This window comes from Micromesistius poutassou (genome assembly GCF_964030765.1).
Source record: "Micromesistius poutassou genome assembly, chromosome: 13".
NCBI classification, from domain to species: Eukaryota; Metazoa; Chordata; class Actinopteri; order Gadiformes; family Gadidae; genus Micromesistius; species Micromesistius poutassou.
Window position 1 is genome coordinate 11,092,248 of NC_140283.1, and position 16,910 is coordinate 11,109,157.

At 43.0% G+C, this 16,910-nt stretch overlaps 1 protein-coding gene across 2 annotated transcripts; it reads right to left on the bottom strand.

Moving 5' to 3' along the window:
* Positions 1-4,457: 4,457 nt before the first annotated feature.
* On the bottom strand, positions 4,458-6,767 carry snx20 (sorting nexin 20). Of its 2 annotated transcripts, none has more exons than XM_084476864.1 (4): positions 6,636-6,767; positions 6,362-6,562; positions 6,056-6,192; positions 4,458-5,597 (listed from the first exon to the last, which is right to left on the bottom strand). In XM_084476864.1, exons 2-4 carry the CDS (start codon positions 6,471-6,473, stop codon positions 4,926-4,928), a joined length of 921 nt encoding a protein of 306 aa, XP_084332990.1. In that variant the 5' UTR covers positions 6,474-6,562; positions 6,636-6,767; the 3' UTR covers positions 4,458-4,925. The 2 variants fall into 2 exon arrangements, with proteins under 2 accessions (XP_084332990.1, XP_084332991.1); XM_084476865.1 differs by having other exon boundaries at positions 6,362-6,485; positions 6,636-6,748.
* Positions 6,768-16,910: the final 10,143 nt, after the last annotated feature.

Here is a 16,910-nt window from a genome sequence, read left to right on the forward strand (position 1 = left end):
CACATTCTAATCATCAAGTCACAAATTGTGGTAATAAAGTACTATGAAAATGATTTGGTTATTATTAGTGGTAGGCCTATTATGCTGTTTATCCCTGAACTTCCCTGCAGCGTTTCAATCATTTGTTGTTCTGTCCAGTTATCTGCCTGGGATGGCCATGACCGGGCACCACAATGGGTAACGGTAATGGATGCATAAAGCCAGGCATGCAAACTAGTCATATACATACAAGCACGCTAACCACGATCTTCTACCGGTAGAGGTCAGTACCGTCACTAAACGTATTATTGTGTGTGTGCGTGTGCGTCTGCGTGTGCGTGACTCTGGTGTGGCAGGTTGAAGCGGTTTCCATGGAAATCCGACGTAATGATGTAATGTGAATACAATTCAGAAATGTTACTGAAACGATGTTAGTTTTCCCATTATCAACCCCTAGTGGCTTGAATTGTAGCTACAGTTATAGTTGGACGATTGGACAATTTCACTGAGATTTTCCAGTGGGAGGGGAGCGCTGGTTTAATAGAATTACTCCAGTACTAGGACACACACACACACACACGTTTCCAATTTTCCACTTGGCCTACAACATATTCAAATTCTAATGGTTTCACATTACATAGAGATGACTGAAGTGTGAATTAAATCATGTGACAGAAAGGCAGATGAAACCTCTATATTGCTTGACACACAGTTATGTTTATATGTCATCAAAGTTGCATGGCAGAGGAGCCTATACATTGTATATCTATACATTATGGTATACATACATTATTTAACATCAGAGATCATCAGCCATTATGCTTAAGTTACATACATTCACAGAATTGACTAGATCAGTGGAAATAAAGGGTGTACGACATGAATATAAACATATTAAACGTGCAGAAGTACAAACATCACAACTTTGAATTTCTGTCACTTGTGACAGACAATATAGTTCTTCTTATCTTATCTTTGTTTTTCAAAGATATAAATATACAAATACCAATAATAGACAAATGGGGAGGATTCCATATTCACATTGCCAATTGACTAAAATACACCAACATAATGGCAAAATACAGGAATGGCCAGGGTTCACATATACAATACATCTTTCTATATACATGCAAACAGACATTAAATTGCATGTGCTTTGTAAAGTGCAGCTATGCTTGATATCTGTCCTGTAGGTACTGAATGAAGATGTTCTCTGAGCACAGGATCTCACTGGGTTTGCTGACCTTGAACTCGCGCAGCCTTTGATAACCTACACACACACACACACACACACACACACACACACACACACACACACACACACACACACACATACACACACACACACACACACACACACACACACACACACATTAAAATAGGTTAAGTAATTGTTACTTGAAAACATGCTTCATTTTATTTCTAGGGATATTTTATATTGTATATTGACTCTTGCTGAGTTTGAACCTCCAAACATTACAAAGTATTGTTTGAAGGTTTAAAGACATTTAAAGGCAATTATGCTTACCTTTCACCGTCGCATACCGGCCCTCAAGGCCCTGCTTCAAATCCCCAGCCTCATTATCACTCAAATACCTCTTTCCGTCTGAAGAGGAATCCAAAAGAACAACATAGAAAGCAATGTTAGGGTTTGAGGTCAGTGACAATTCCCCCCATACCTTTGAAACTCTACAGACGAAGTTCAGCAGAGCCTTTCCACAGAGGTGTCATCACAGGATAAACAAAGGGCTCACTTATAACGCTCATAACTCATAACTAACTATAGGTGTGCTCCTTTTACAAACCAGGCCACAGAAGGTAAAACCAATAAACCATGACCAGTGGACTGAAAGTAGCAGAGCAACAATTAGTGTTTTGGGCGACGCCTGTCCTCTGATGACACCTCGGTTGGTGCGTTGTACCAGGGACCCTTTCATCACTCCTGTTTCCTAGTTTCGTCAGATCGTATGGCCTTCCCAAACTCTACAGCACATAAGGTGGATGCTGTTAGACAGCCCCTCTGCCCCCCCCCCCCCCTTTTTTGGTGTTGGTGCTTTCAGAAATGATTGATCATCATTCCCCAGTGAAGTCTGTTTACCCCTATACCTGTAGCTTCCAAACCAGTGACGTAGTGCCTAATTAATAAACAAATTAAATAATAGTTCTGAGTGGAATAGGGCCTATTGATTTAATCTAACCTACTAAACAGTTTGGTAGCTTGACTTACGCTTTCCCTTCAGGTACATCATGGACTGAGGACCCCATTGGATGTTCATCTTTAAGCAGGGAAAAGGAAGGTCATTATTTAATTCTCAATTCTTTAGCCAAATGAGTTCCAAAGTAGTAAATAAGAAAAAGTATTTTACCTTTTGTGCATGACAGGACTCTACAAATAAAGAGATGAGGCCGCATATCCAGATAACTGTGACTCGCACCCGCTGCAAAGATCAGGAAAATAATTACTAGCACACAAGCAAAATATTTAAGTTGAATGTGTCATGGCTGCAGATATGATACCGAGCACACTATTGGTTTTCTGCACTTAAAAAAAAAAGTCTCTTATCAAAAAATGAACCGCAAAACGACCCACACACTAACAATCATCTACCTCCAAATAAAAATCGAACACATGCTTTCCTACCATTTGTGCCATCTTAGAACAAGCCTCCGTCTGCCAGTCCAGTCAGACTGGTGGTACACGATGTTCCCATGGCCTTTATATACCTTGTCGATAGCAGCTCATGGGGTGAATCCTTGTGTCTCCGTGCAATACTGTGGCCCAGGTGTATTGTAGCTTAGCGGGAATCCTGTTTACTAGCCACTCAAAAGCAGCCAAAAAAACAACCGCTTGCGTCACACTGCTGATTAAAAATAATTACAGATCAATCGATCAAACACACAAACTCACACACACACACACACACACACACACACACACACAGGGCAGTACTACTACTACTTTGAAAATAAAACCAATTGACTAAATCGTTTAGAGATAGAGCTTCTTCAATGCCAGCCAGGGTCTCAGGCCCCAAACATGTTGAGCTGATTGTGAACCTGATCTGCATGATTGATGACTCGCTGTGACTGATGCTTAAAACTGATCATAGCCAACATCGAGTGTTTAAATTGTTTAAATATCATGTGGCTAAAACTTTATAGGGATGTTCAATTGGCTTTGTACTCCACTCAACCAACATTTGTGATGGCTGTACATACTGGGTATGCCATTTGTTTAAAGGCACACTAGCAGCATTCATTTACATTTATAATATGGGAATCCGAAGGTTTAAGCTTGTGATGGCATATTAGGTAAACGTGCAGGGGCTTAAACACACCCTGCTATGCTGCAATGGGGGTTTTATGCTTGGAACGTGAGAACTCCTGAATGAGAAGCTTTGCTTGGCAAGTAGATGTAAAAGCAGAAGATTGCTGAATGTACAATCCAGCCCAACAGTCCCAATTTCCACAATTCATATCTGGTTATTCCCAATGAAAGAAAAGATTGACAGCAGGAATTAAAAAGACAATCTGATGCTTGCTTGTAATATAGTAGACTCATTTACAGATGAATAATATATAAGGCGCTGCAATGTTTATCTCTATTCACAGCACATCAATATAGAAATGGCCAAGAGATATTCTGGCTGAAGCTACGGTTTAGTTGCTGGCAGTTATCTTGGCGTTACAGTGGGCGGGGGATGTTGTAATTGTCTCTTGTAATTGACTGTTCGGCAGTGCAATTAAGCCTTGAATCTGTGAAATCTTCATGCAGACCAGATACTGTTATTGAGATTTTCCAAAGGATGTACAGATTATGGCATGAAGGCACATGTGTGTGCTTCCTCTAGGTGCCTACCCATGTCGGTGTGGAAGGGAATAAGGCAGTTGATGCAGGCAGACAGGTGTCAAAAAAGGTCCCTGTATGCAAAGCTGAGGCCAAAGATCAGTGAATCACATGCACGTGCACAATGTCGGTAAAGGACATTGACAAATGACGTTAAGGATGGTTGTGAGTATAGCGTTTAGTTATAAGGGTCCGACCTTTTTAGTTAATGTATTGGGTTAAAGATACTTGTCGGTCAAGTTAAGTTTAGGGAGTCTTTTACAGATGGATAGATTTAGGTTTGATTGTTAGGTTTGGAGGTGATTTTATGTTTAATGCATAATAAGCTAATGCAACCAGTTTTTCTTTCAATTAATTAAACATCTATACGTAGGCTTGAGCATGTTGGTAAAACACGCAGAAAATTATAGATCATTGCATTCATTGAAATAGGCTACTATTCCGGTTTCCAATACTTTATCTTGATAAACAAGCATACAAGTGCTGTGATTGTGATGGTGCTGCTGATTTATAACGTTTATTTTTTAGTACATTTACACTTGTGTATGTGAAACGTGCCTCTTAATAAAGCCACATGATTTCAACAGGCTAAACGAATTTGCGGACCAGAAACTGACGTCAGTATGACGTCGAGTATGCACTTGATTTAATAAAAGCTTCTCCTTTGTTTGCCCTGATAACATTGGCTGGGTGAACACGTTGCACAATGCGTTGTGGCTTCCTTAACCACAGGGATTAGATTGAATCTGGTGTACTAAAACAAGGAGTTACAGTTACAGTGACAATAAAGATCAAGGTTCATAAATGCAAACTATAATTTTGACTCGATTGTAATCTTGTCTTTTTTATCACCCTATGCATGCCTAAAATTGTCCCTGTTGGTTTTGCTTTCTCTGGGCCCCTACACAGTGCCACTCGCTGTTCCTGGATGTGGAACACACAATTTTACATTCAGATTTAACATAATCCAAGGTTCTTTTGGCGACTGTGTTCCACATATAACCGGCCCCTCCCAGAGGGCCCCGTTCAACGGGCCCCTCCCAGAGGCTCACATACAATGGGCCCCTCCCAGAGGCCCCCACTCAATGGGCCTCTGTCCTCAGGTAAACTCCTGCACCACCACCTCTTTCAGTGAGGCAGAAGACACCAGCCCCCTTTCTGAATCCCTAAACAGGCTTAGCTCTTCCTGGAGCTGGGCTACGGGCCGATGCAGCAGGTAGCCCACGTCCACCAGCAGCTCCAGCAGGGGCGCTCTGTACTGCCGGAGCCCGTAGCGCCGGACGGCGGGCAGCGCCCTGTGTGCCACGGAGAACGCGTCCTCCAGCTCCTCCAGGTCTCGGTGGCCCACGGCCAGGGCGCACAGCGTGGGGACCAGCAGGGTGGCGCTCTGCCAGGGGGCTACCTTCTCCAGGAGGGTCAGGGTGGCCCGGAGCTGCTCCGTGGCGGGCTTGAACTGCCCCGCGCGCAGCAGCCCGTGCGCACGCCTCTGCTCCTTTCCGCTGAAGAATTCGGGGAAATGACGCGAGTATCGAACGCATCGGACCGCGTATATTTTGGCGAGGTAGTCTTGAAGGGCCAAGCGGCGTTCCGCGATCACCTCGGGGTTGAAATTCCCGCTGAGAAGTTTGCGAGGGAAGTGCACCTCCTCCAACTCCTCGCTGAACTTCTCCAGCAGCTGCTGGTGGAAGAGGGCGAAGTCGCTGTAGCGGCGTTCTATTGAGACACGTTGGGAATCATAGCTGCCGGAGCGCATTATTACAATCTGATACACCTATGGAATACAAAACACATTGAGTATTGACCTTGCCGACCTTCATGTGAAATACCAATTAACATAATTAAAATACAACACACAAATATTCTGAATTTACAGAGTAACAATGCACAACCATCAAACCACAAAGAGACAGAAAGAAGGATAGTGGAGTGGCTAAGGTGTTTGTTTGACCCCCCTTTCAAAAGGTTCTGGGTTTGATCCCCAATGTCTGCAGCCTACCTGGCATCCTTGAGCAGGATGCCCTCACCCCTTGCTAGGCCTTAACTATATGCGTCTAAATTAACTACATTAGCAAGTAAGATGCAATGTCATCAAACTGCAGTTGGATTTCAGTTGTTCTGTTTGTATACGGACTGCAGACTAACTTGAGGTTTACATTTATATTAATCTTCTGGGGGAGTCTTCTATCGAGGACGTGTAGAGTGTGGGCATGATAGCATTTCACCACTCACCACGTATTTGAACAGGCTGTCCTCAATAATGCGCGTGGAAGTGATTTCAAACAGCAGCTTGATGGCTCTGTTTCTCTGTTTCTGCTCCTTCAGGTTCTGCTGGAGCTCCGTGGTAGTCAGACAGGAAAATACTGGGTCTTCATCGTCACACACACACGTACAACCCCACACGCACATGCACACACACACACACACACACACACACACACACACATACACACACACACACAGATAAACATTTAGCAACCGATAAAGCATGCCGTTTCAGTTTAACTCCTAATCTGCTGTTCTTTGTGTGAATCTAACCTAGAGTACTGGTCCCGTGTGTTTCAGTCGGCTCTGGGCGGGTCGGATTATTCTCCTGCTGGTGTCCAGGAGACCGCTGGTGCTGCGATTCTATTGGCTGTCGTTCTGCCATGGATGTGGTCTGCTTAGGTCAGGGTCAACGAAGGTAACACAGAGGGTCAGGATAACTGTTCAGAGTGACGACGGTGATCAGCCATCCATCTGTAAAGAAACAAAAAAACATTTTAAACCAACTGTTTCATCCCCCCCCAAAAAAAACCTCTACCCCACATACCTTTGTCTCTTGTTCCGGGGTTTCTTCAGCTTCTCCTTGGTTTGTTATTCACTGTAAGAGGTCCTGGTGTGCTTTGCTTTGAAACCGTAGAGTTTCTCGTTTTTGCTTTCCTCATATCAGCTAGTAAGGAAGAGTGGCGCAAGAGGAACAAAACAGGTCGGTGAGGAAGTGAAACACAAGTGTGTGTGTGTATGTGTGTTTGAGTGTGTGTGTGTATATATGTGTGTGTGTGTGTGTGTGTGTGTATGTGTGTGTGTGTGTGTGTTGTTCTGTTTTAGAATACGTTTCATCATTATAGTTCTTTAAAAAGGTATTCACACTGATTTGGTGTTCTATCACACAAAGGTCCAGAGAGCAATGCAGAATCGTTTCTGTATTCTTGAACATAATCAGGAATGAGCAGGTGAAGAAAATAAGAGCACAGAATAATTAGTAGAGAGAGAGAGAGAGAGAGTGAGAGAGACAAGCAAGACTGTGCTTCCTGTGTGGCCCATCTATGAAACTACGAAAAGAGGACTTGGCTTCACACTGCAACAATATCGTTGCAGTGTGAAGCCAAGTCCTCTTTTCTTAATACAGAAAGGGGACATAGATGAGCGTTGGTTGAGGAACCAATGGCACTGCCCTTCGTCGCCTTCACCTGGATCAATGCATTTATTGATCTGTTCTGTCATATCTGAGTGTGTGTTGTACCAGCGGGAGAGCAGCGTCCGGTGTCTGTCTGTTGTGAGGACGGCCAGCCCACAGAGAGCAGAGAGAACCACGCAGACATCTGTCAACAGACACAAGCATTTTCTCTGACGTGAAGAGCTCCACCCGGCAGGCCTGTACACAGCAGTATGGGGGCTATTCTATATGAAGATATGATCCTATGGAAAAGGTCATTCATAAATGTCAGACCCATTTCGAAGGTGGTCGATGTACAGCTTCTGAACATTTATGAAGACACTTTTGCTAATGGATGCGGAGGTGTTTTTCTCTTTAGCTTATTGTTTGTTGTTCAGTGTTTCCCAGTAGGGGCTCATCAGGCATCTTTAAATCAATAGTAAATGAAGCTGGTAAAAAGGTCAGCTTGTTGGTGATGAACTAACCACAAGCTGTGCACACCACTCAGACAACTAGCTGGTAGCATAGGCGACTCAAGACCAAGCGGCTTAAAAAAGGGCAAGGCACACAGTAATAAATCACAAGATTTACCGGACATACAGTATATCAATACATCCATTATCGTTTCGATGAAAGAAAAAAAGTCATCAGACAGGAATGCAAAACATATAAAAATGCTCTCTCCCTCCATCTCTCTCTCTCTCTATGTGAGCGCAAACAGCTGCTGACAATGATGTCATATGAGACTGAGGAGAGATGAGTGACTGCACCGTGCTGTACTTCTGCATTTTCTGCATTTTACAGCACCAGAAGTACATCACCACCCATCCACACTTACACACACACACACACACACACACACACATACACACACACACACACACACACACACACACACACACACACACACACACATACAAATACACACATAGGGACTTATATATGATCAGTAGCTCAGGAGAGAGAGCAGGTTGTCTGGACTGGAGGGTTGCCTGTTTGATTCCCAGTACCCAGGTTGTCTAGGTTGTCCATGAGCAAGGCCCATAAAGTGGCTTCCAGTGTGTTTGTTGTTGTGGTCCGCCAAAGTTGAGCGTGTGTATGCAAGGATGGATGCAAGACATTGTAATGTTTCCTCAAAGTTGCTTTGAAAGGTCATTGAGGTAAGATAATAAGTGCCACACAATCATTAAATGAAAATTTATTCTTGACTTGAAATATTTGTTAGAGGAACACGTGGAAAGATGTCAGGATGTGTAATGTGTCTTATCTGTTCCACAATCATGTTTAGGCTTTGTGTGTGTTTCGAATGTTCAGGTTCACCCCCATTAGGGTTTACATATGGTCATGCTTTCTAATGACAATTCTAAAGATTACAAAAATCATTACATATCTTTGTTGTATGTGCTTTCTCCACTTTTGCATGGTCGTTGAAAAAAACAAAACAAAACTGAAATCGAAGACTTAGATGTAGAATCAGTCTGCATGGTTTGCACGGTTTAAGAGTACCCGGTCCATGAAGGTGAAACAGCTAGACAACATAGCCTGCCATGTGTTCTCGACACTAGACAAACCACACGTCTGAGCATAGGGCATGATAACAAGGGCATTAATGACACAACCCCGGATGAATGTTAATGCATCAGCTGGATTAACACGGGACGCTCGGCAGAGCAGGATGCATGTACACGAGGGGGTCACTGAGCGTCATTCTGTACATCTCATTGTAATGGTGTCTTGTGTGAAATCTCCTGTGTGGCTGTTCGAACCCTTGAATTGATTAGTGTAGGGCTCCAAAAATGACATGCGCTGATGCATGTCTCCTCAGCTCACATGGTTAATCCAAGCTTGAGAAGATGAATTACCCTGAGATGAGATAGGGAGATTCCTTCAGTGGATTTGCATATCTATTTGACATGTTGCTGATAATATTTGGAGACAGAGGGGTATGTGTGCTGTCTGAACCTATATCCTCCACCAGGTTTATTGAACAATATTTGAATTAGAGGAATGTGGGTACGCACAAAAGTTTGTGTCTGATTTAGCTATAATTTTCCCAATTTAATGTATTTATAATTTTCTTATGTTCATTAGGGAGAGAGAGACAATTAAATACAATTTGATCTGCTCGCTAACAAATTGCGAATGATTTTTTTTTCATATTTATGAATATTTTGTTCTCCTCAATACACCTCAGCAGGGAATAAGACACCGTTTCATCTCCAGAGCTTATATATGAATATTAAAACATGTATAAATGACAGCCACTGAAATCAGAGTAACCATGTGTCCTTATGTGTATAACCTGCTATACACAGAAGAAGCTAGAATTTAACTCAAGGTCTAGAAATTCCTACCATGTTATGATAAAATTCTGCTCTCTGCTAAGCTAATATCAGTCATTGATTTTCAACCTTTTAACCACTGTCACTGTGGTGGTACTAGCAGATGACTGGGGTTGACTTTTACTGTATAAACTGTGATTTTCGAAAATTGCAACATCATTCAGAAGCAAACACTTTAATCAATAGACCCTTTTCACAGAGGCGTCATTGTGGAGAAAACACAGGTGTCGCTCATAACACAAATGATGGGTTTGCTCCGGTTATGTATAGGGCAAGGGTAGCTGACTAAACTATTAAGCTGGGGAAGATAACACAGCTTGGCCATGGACACTTTTCATAGAGGAGTGGGTGTATCCACCCACTTTGACATTGGTAGTTGTCCGTGTGTGTTGTTATGTGTCAAAGCACCAGACATGATTAATGTGTGTTATGTTTATGTATTTTAGTTGAGTCTACTCCCCCTCCCCTGGTACATAAAGGGAGCAGACCCATCGGTAGTTTTATGAGCAGCACATGTGTTTGACCGACGACGATGGGTCTGGACCCCAGGCTTGTTTGAATGGCATATGGACAGTCAGCAGAAGAATTCACATACATTTTACTGAATAGGTAGGGATTTAAATCTATAACTAGAGTAAAGGCTTTGTCTCTACGGTTACAATAATAAAGGTGAGGTGGAAGGATGTTCGCCTTTTTGATTTCTGTTTGATTTCTTTATTGATTATTATTAAGGAGGCCCACCTTGTCAAAGGAATGACTTCAGATTGATTGTTGAGTGGTTTAAGTGGTTGTGTCTGTGTTTGTGTGGTTATGATGTGTGCGTGTGTGTGCATGTTGAAGTGTGGATGGCTGTGCCTCAGTTGCCAACCTGACAAGCTGTCTTTAGATAATAGATACACATTAGAGTCACTGCAATTGACTAAAGACATTCAGCACAGCAGTTTTACATCCTACATCCTAAAGCGTAGCGGGATAAATGATCCATAAATAAATCCTCATTAAGGAAACGGAAGGACACAATAAAAAGCACTCTCGAAACAGAGGAACTCCTAAAGTGATTTGTGTGTTTATGCAAATCATGCATGGGGGGACATTCATCAAAACCATGAACAACCTTGATAGGAGAAGCCTCTCTCTCTCTTTCTTTCCAACATATTAGCATGACATCACTCTGAGCAATGGGCACATAACTGATGCTCAGATCACAGGAAGTGGATCAGAATGCAAGCCCAGCTTGGAGCCCGCCCCGTGACAGGTCACTAGGCCCTACAGCTCTTTCACACCGCGACAAAGCCATATCCACAATGTTATCAACGGATGGCTCGGGTTTGGGAGGGTGCATGGGGAGATTTGGCAGATCATCTGTTATTGAATATTTCCATTGTGACAGCAACAAAAGTGCCCCGATCACCGCCAAAGTGCTTACAAAGGAAATGCTCTCGCGCAAACCACATGCTGACAAGGGCACTTTTCCGGTGAAATATGCAATGATTACAGAAAACTGCTTTGTTTGCTAGTGATGTGTGTTTAAGTAAGCTGTTGGAGCTTTGTGTTAGCGTGTACGGCTACCCCCCCCCCCCCGCCCCCATTCTCCCATCATGGTCCTGTCATGTACTGTAGAAAGAAAAGGCCCCAACAGAACATAATAACAACACATTACATCAGATGTGTTCAGGCTACATTCAGAATTAGTGTGGACGAATTTCCAGGCCTTTCTGGAAAACACAACTAACCTCTGGTGGCTGGGATGTAATGCTGGGTGCATTGGATTTACAAAGAAAAGATTGACGCAAAGATTAATATTTGTTAGGATTTTTATGTGCAGCAATAGTGATTAATAAATTGATGAAACAGTCATATTTATGTATTTTATTTAAGCCAACACACTCGAAAGTGATAATTAAAGAGAACACTGAAATATTTGAATCATACATAAAGTGAGGAGTAGATCACGGAATGCAAATATGAGATAAGATTGTGAGTCATCTGCAGAGAACCTGGATATTTGAATGAAAGAATGGTATAATGCAAACTTGAAAAAAAAACAGAAACACAGAATTCCTTTTCTGACAATTAAAAGGTAGAAAAAATATTGGAGAAACAGAATGGTTTCATCTGTATTCAGGCTCATTCAGACTTAAGGTAAAACTGGTTATAATAAATCTTATTTAAGTGGAATTATGCCTATACATTATGTTAGTTTAAATATTGAACCATTTGATTGTGCAATTTTGTTAACAAAATGAATTGAGCAAAGGATTGATGCCGTTTGGCAGCTTATGGTTGATCTAAGTGTTATATAGTACATCATGAATGTATACTACTTGAAATACAACTTTTATTTTATATATTCATATAGTCATGAAGGTCCTGGGTCCATGATGAACACAAATGTATTTGCTATCCCATTTTTCATGGGATTTCATGGGAAATAAAAAATCTAACCGTCCCACAGAAAATACACCCTTTATTGGAAACAAATCCTTGGTAATCTTTATTTGGGAGCAAAACATGAGATGCTCTTTGTTTTAGTGATTCATGATGAGAGAGTGAGAGTCTGTCTGCTCAGTAGTTCATCTAAAGTAACACCTCAGTCCTCCACAGGCAGCCTCTCTTTCAGTCCTTTCTGTAAATTGCAGTACTATCATTGGTCCTCATGTCCCGGGCCAGGGGAAGAAGGTCTGTGTACTGCTTACTGGAGTACACTGATTCCCCAGCTTGGATGTAGTCACTAGGTTATTCTGTTGCAACCCTGGGAGAATTACAGGAGAGCTTGCTATAGGTACCAGTGATCCATTTGTAAACAGTCTGCGGCCCTTCCTGGTGGGGGCGCAGTTCCACATGTGAGTCCCCATATGGACCTGCACCAAGACATAGGGTTAGTGGACAGGGCAACGGACAGACACATCAATTACAAAAGAGACCTGATGGAACCACAGTTAAATAATTTCTATCTGAACACAATGTGATATGGATGAAATCATTTCCATATTCGCCATACCTTTAAATTCCCCTTGGTGGTAAACGCCCGTAGACAGACCGTGCAGGAGAAGGGCTTCTCCCCGGTGTGTGTCCTGTTGTGAATCTGCAAGGCACTGGATGAGGAGAAAGTCTTCCCACAGGTCCTACAGTGGTGCTGCTTGGCCGTACGCCGAGCTGGGACCGCCAGTGCGGAAGAAGCCCCTGCAGAGCTCCATGAGAGGACTGCAGCCTCTCCTTCCCTCTGGTTCCCACTTGTTGCCGGACTGTGCGGGAACGCCGTCCAATCTCTCTTGAGCTGCTGAGTTCCGGAGAACAGAGCCGTGTCCGTGGTGGGGGTCTTGTTCGGGACTAGTGAACATTGGAACCGATCGGAGGATGGCGGCGGTGCCCTCGTTTGATGTGTGAGCATGTGCTGCTTGAGGTTCCCCTTGGTGGAGAATCTTCTGGTGCACATGGTGCAGATGAACGGCCTCTCTTTGGTGTGGGTTCTGTAATGGATGTCCAAGGCACTTTGACATGCAAAGATCTTTCCGCATATATCACATGCAGTGTTCTTAAATATCCCCTTTTCACAAAGACTAGGGCTACAGATAGGGGTGTCCTTTATCTGGTTAAATAGTTCAATCTCAGAAGGATTGATGCTGGATTCATTGAACTTCAAAGTGGGTAAACTGACATTGGTCTGGAATGGTCTCTCTGAGATTAAATGACCTGAGGGTTTGCTGTTTGGAAAAAGATTGTCAAAAGAGGGAAGATTGTATGCAAGATACATCTCTTCTGTTGAGTCTTGTTCCCCTTCCTTCTTAATCCAATGGTGTTGCGATAGTCCATAACTAGTTATGCTGTGGTCGCCACGGTGGCTCACATCAGACACAGATGAGGACAAACTGCTCGACAAAGAAGTCTTGAAATGAGATGAGCCACTGTCTTCAGAAAAGTCCAGTGATTCGTCAGTGTTGTACTGTTTATTAAGGGCTACTCCATTACAACCCATTGGCCTTGAGATATCCATGTTTAAAAAGGGGGCAGCATACGTCTTCCCATCCGTGTGACACTGAACATGTTGCTGTAGCAGAAGGGCATGGTTGAACTTCTTTTGGCAGATGGGGCATGAGTGCGGGACCCTCTGTGTGGATGTGACGTGGTGAAGCGTTTGGTGGTTCCTCAAGTTTCCTTTGGAGGAAAAAGCCTGGCCACACTGTTTACACAGATAGGGCCGCTCCCCCGTGATGTGCATCTGGTAGTGCGCCCTAAGAGCACTGGGACAATGGAGTAGGTGATGGCAGATGACACACTCATAGGAGTCTGACACTTTCTGGTCAATGTCGTCCAGCAGTAGTTGCAGTTTTGAGGTATCAGAGGTTTTCAAGAAAGGGATTGCCTTGGTCGAACTTGAATGTGTGCAACTTAATGAAGTGTCTTTGGATAAAGGGTCTTTTGATTCCTCTTGAGGACCGGTTGTCATCTCAAACATTAAGTTAAGAGATGTTTGTTGTTCGTTGTTACAATTCCCGGTCATCACACTTCCTTGTGCGGTTCCTGCGGAGTCAGTGGGCATTATTGTCTTCACATTTGAGGCCAAGTGAACCATATTATGACTGCGGGAGCTGGAAGGTAAGAGCGGTACCCCATCTTGTTTGATGAGAGAGGCTTGTTTCGTAGAACCCAAGGATTGTATCCAACTGGAGGTAACCAGTTTATCTGGACATGGTTTGATGTGAATCCAACGTGTAGATGGTTCTTCTAGTGGCATGGACATGCCGTAGGGAACCCCAGTGCTGGTTTGGATGTTGTCTAGGTGTTGCGAAATGGGATAGGGATTCATCTGGATGTGGGGGTAGCGCTTTTTGTGTCTCTGAAAATGTACCTTTAAATTCCCACGTGTGGAAAATCTATTTCCACAGATATTGCATTTGTAGGGCCGTTCTCCTGTGTGCGATCGCACATGGATCTGCAAAGCGCTCTCACTCCCAAATAGTTTGGAACAAAATCTGCATCTGTGTTTGAAGAAGCCCCTGTTTGAAGAGGCCTTTGACCCAGAAAGAGTAATATTTATGGATTTCTGATTCTTCTGTTCAGCCAAGGAAGTCACAATATTTATCACAGGATTACAATTAATCTGCAATTGACTGTTAGATCCAGTGAAATGTAAACTATTTGAGGTTTTATTAACTAGGCTATTTTTGCTGAATTTCAAAGATGGTCCTTTTGTACAAGTTAAATCATTACATTTTGGATTGAGACTACCAGGGTGCATGTATTCAGCTTTGGAAAACCGTTTTTGAAATCTCAAAGTCACTAGCTTTCTAAGACTTTGTAAGGTGTCAGAATGGAACAGTACACTTTCACTGCCTAGACTTTGCTGCTGGGTTGATGTTAATTTCTCATATCCAGTAATGTTACCAAACTGGGTAGCTAAGCACTGCGCTGTACGGGCAGCCACTGCAAGCTGCTGAGAAAGGTTATAACAAAGGTCAATGAGTGGAGCGGCGGACTTTGATGAAGAGGGTTCCTGATCACAGCTTACAGGAGACTGCGGTATCTTCGCTTTCTCAGAGGCAAACAAAAAAACTTGGTGACAAATCTGATTTGTTAGTTGTAGCTGGCGGACCTGCTGAAACTGTAGAGCCAGGATCTGCTCCATCAGAGAAGAGACGGTGGTTGTACCAGTTCCTATATGGCAATCATCCTCTTGTCTCTGCTGGGAAAACTGGGCCACAGCCACCTTCGTGCTCTGTAGATGTTCAATGGTCACGCTAGTGTTGTTTCTCCATGAACAGTGCTCCGGTGGCAAGGAGCTCCCAGGTTGCGGTAATGCTGGTGTCAAAGCTGATGGGCTCAAGGGAATGTCTGTCTTCTGTGGTTCCCCACTGCTAGCATGGCTACTGCTAGTGTTATACGCCCTCTCCACACTGTAATTACTACTTGTAGATCTACAACAATTCTCAAATGTCATGTTGTCCTCTGTCCCCTGTGCTGGAGAACATTGAGGGATGGGGTCTTCCATCTCAAAGGTATTCACACACTCTTCCAGCACCCTGACTGTGGTGTTGGGCATACAGTGAACAGGGTCATCTTTTGTTGGATCCGTTGGCCTGTGTTCTTGTAGAACAAGAAACTGAGGATGTGAAGAGCAGAACCTCTGATGGTGTTTCAGGTCCGATAGAGTGCTGAATTCTTCACAGCACTGGTCGCAGACAAAAGGACCAGGGACATTTTGATGTGCAGTCTCCAAACCGGTGTTGTGGTCACCATCATCTTTAAATACAAGAACAATAATGAATACATGTTGAAGGTACATGGCTTAATGAGACATAAGCTATAAGTAGTACATGTATAGCAATCACAAACGACAGGGAGAACGTTTGAGAGATTGAAGAGGATTGAGAGTGGCAACAGGACAAGAGCTGTCATGCGTGTCATCACGCTAAGCAAAAGCTAGTTTAAAATAATAATAGACCAATGACAGTTCTTTTAATCACAAAATTGTGAGATTTTGTATTCGGCCAAGGAAAATCACCATGGCTTTCTGAATCTGACTTCATTCGTTCACATCCATTTTTAATTCTTTCTGCATGCATCTGACAAAATGACTAAAAACTGCCGATTGAATTGAAAGAAATTCTAACTATAATTAAGAAAGTGATCAATTATAATATGCCATTGTCGTTTCTATAACAAACAATAACACTAGATTATTAAGTAGAGGGGTCGCCAAGAGAAAAAAAAAGTTAGTTTGCATCTGACTTTGAGTTTTACAACGTCTCTCGGAGAAGCGCTATTCGCATGGCTATACAATAAAAAACATAACGTCAACAACATCGAATTCATAACTCACCCATGCATTCCTCCTCCATACACAAGGCATTGCGCCGCACGTGTTGCGGTTTCGCTTGTTTCCTGCGCGACATGCTTCCAGCACTCTGGCTCTCGCTCTCCTCGTACTGAGAGCGAGAGACACATGAGCAGAGATGACAGCGTGTGTGCGTGTGCGTGTGCGTGTGTGTGTGTGTGTGTGTGTGTGTGTGTGTGTCATGTCATGATATGGCTCGTCCCGTTCGGTAGGCCTATGTAAAAAAAAACCCTCCGGTCTAAATTCTTATAAAATACCAATGTTGGTTGATATAATGAATGATTTACCCCCTCTAGGTTGAATATATAGCCAAGGCTATGAGTGAAGGTATTCTGATTAGGTTTAGGTTTATAAAATAACAGGAACATTTTGGGAGTTGTATGTCTCTCTTGTTGACATTTCTTTTTGATGGACGCATGTATGACTCTCTGTCTTTACAGTACAAATACAGCCTATATCCAAATTCCCCACTGTGTGAATACCCAACATATT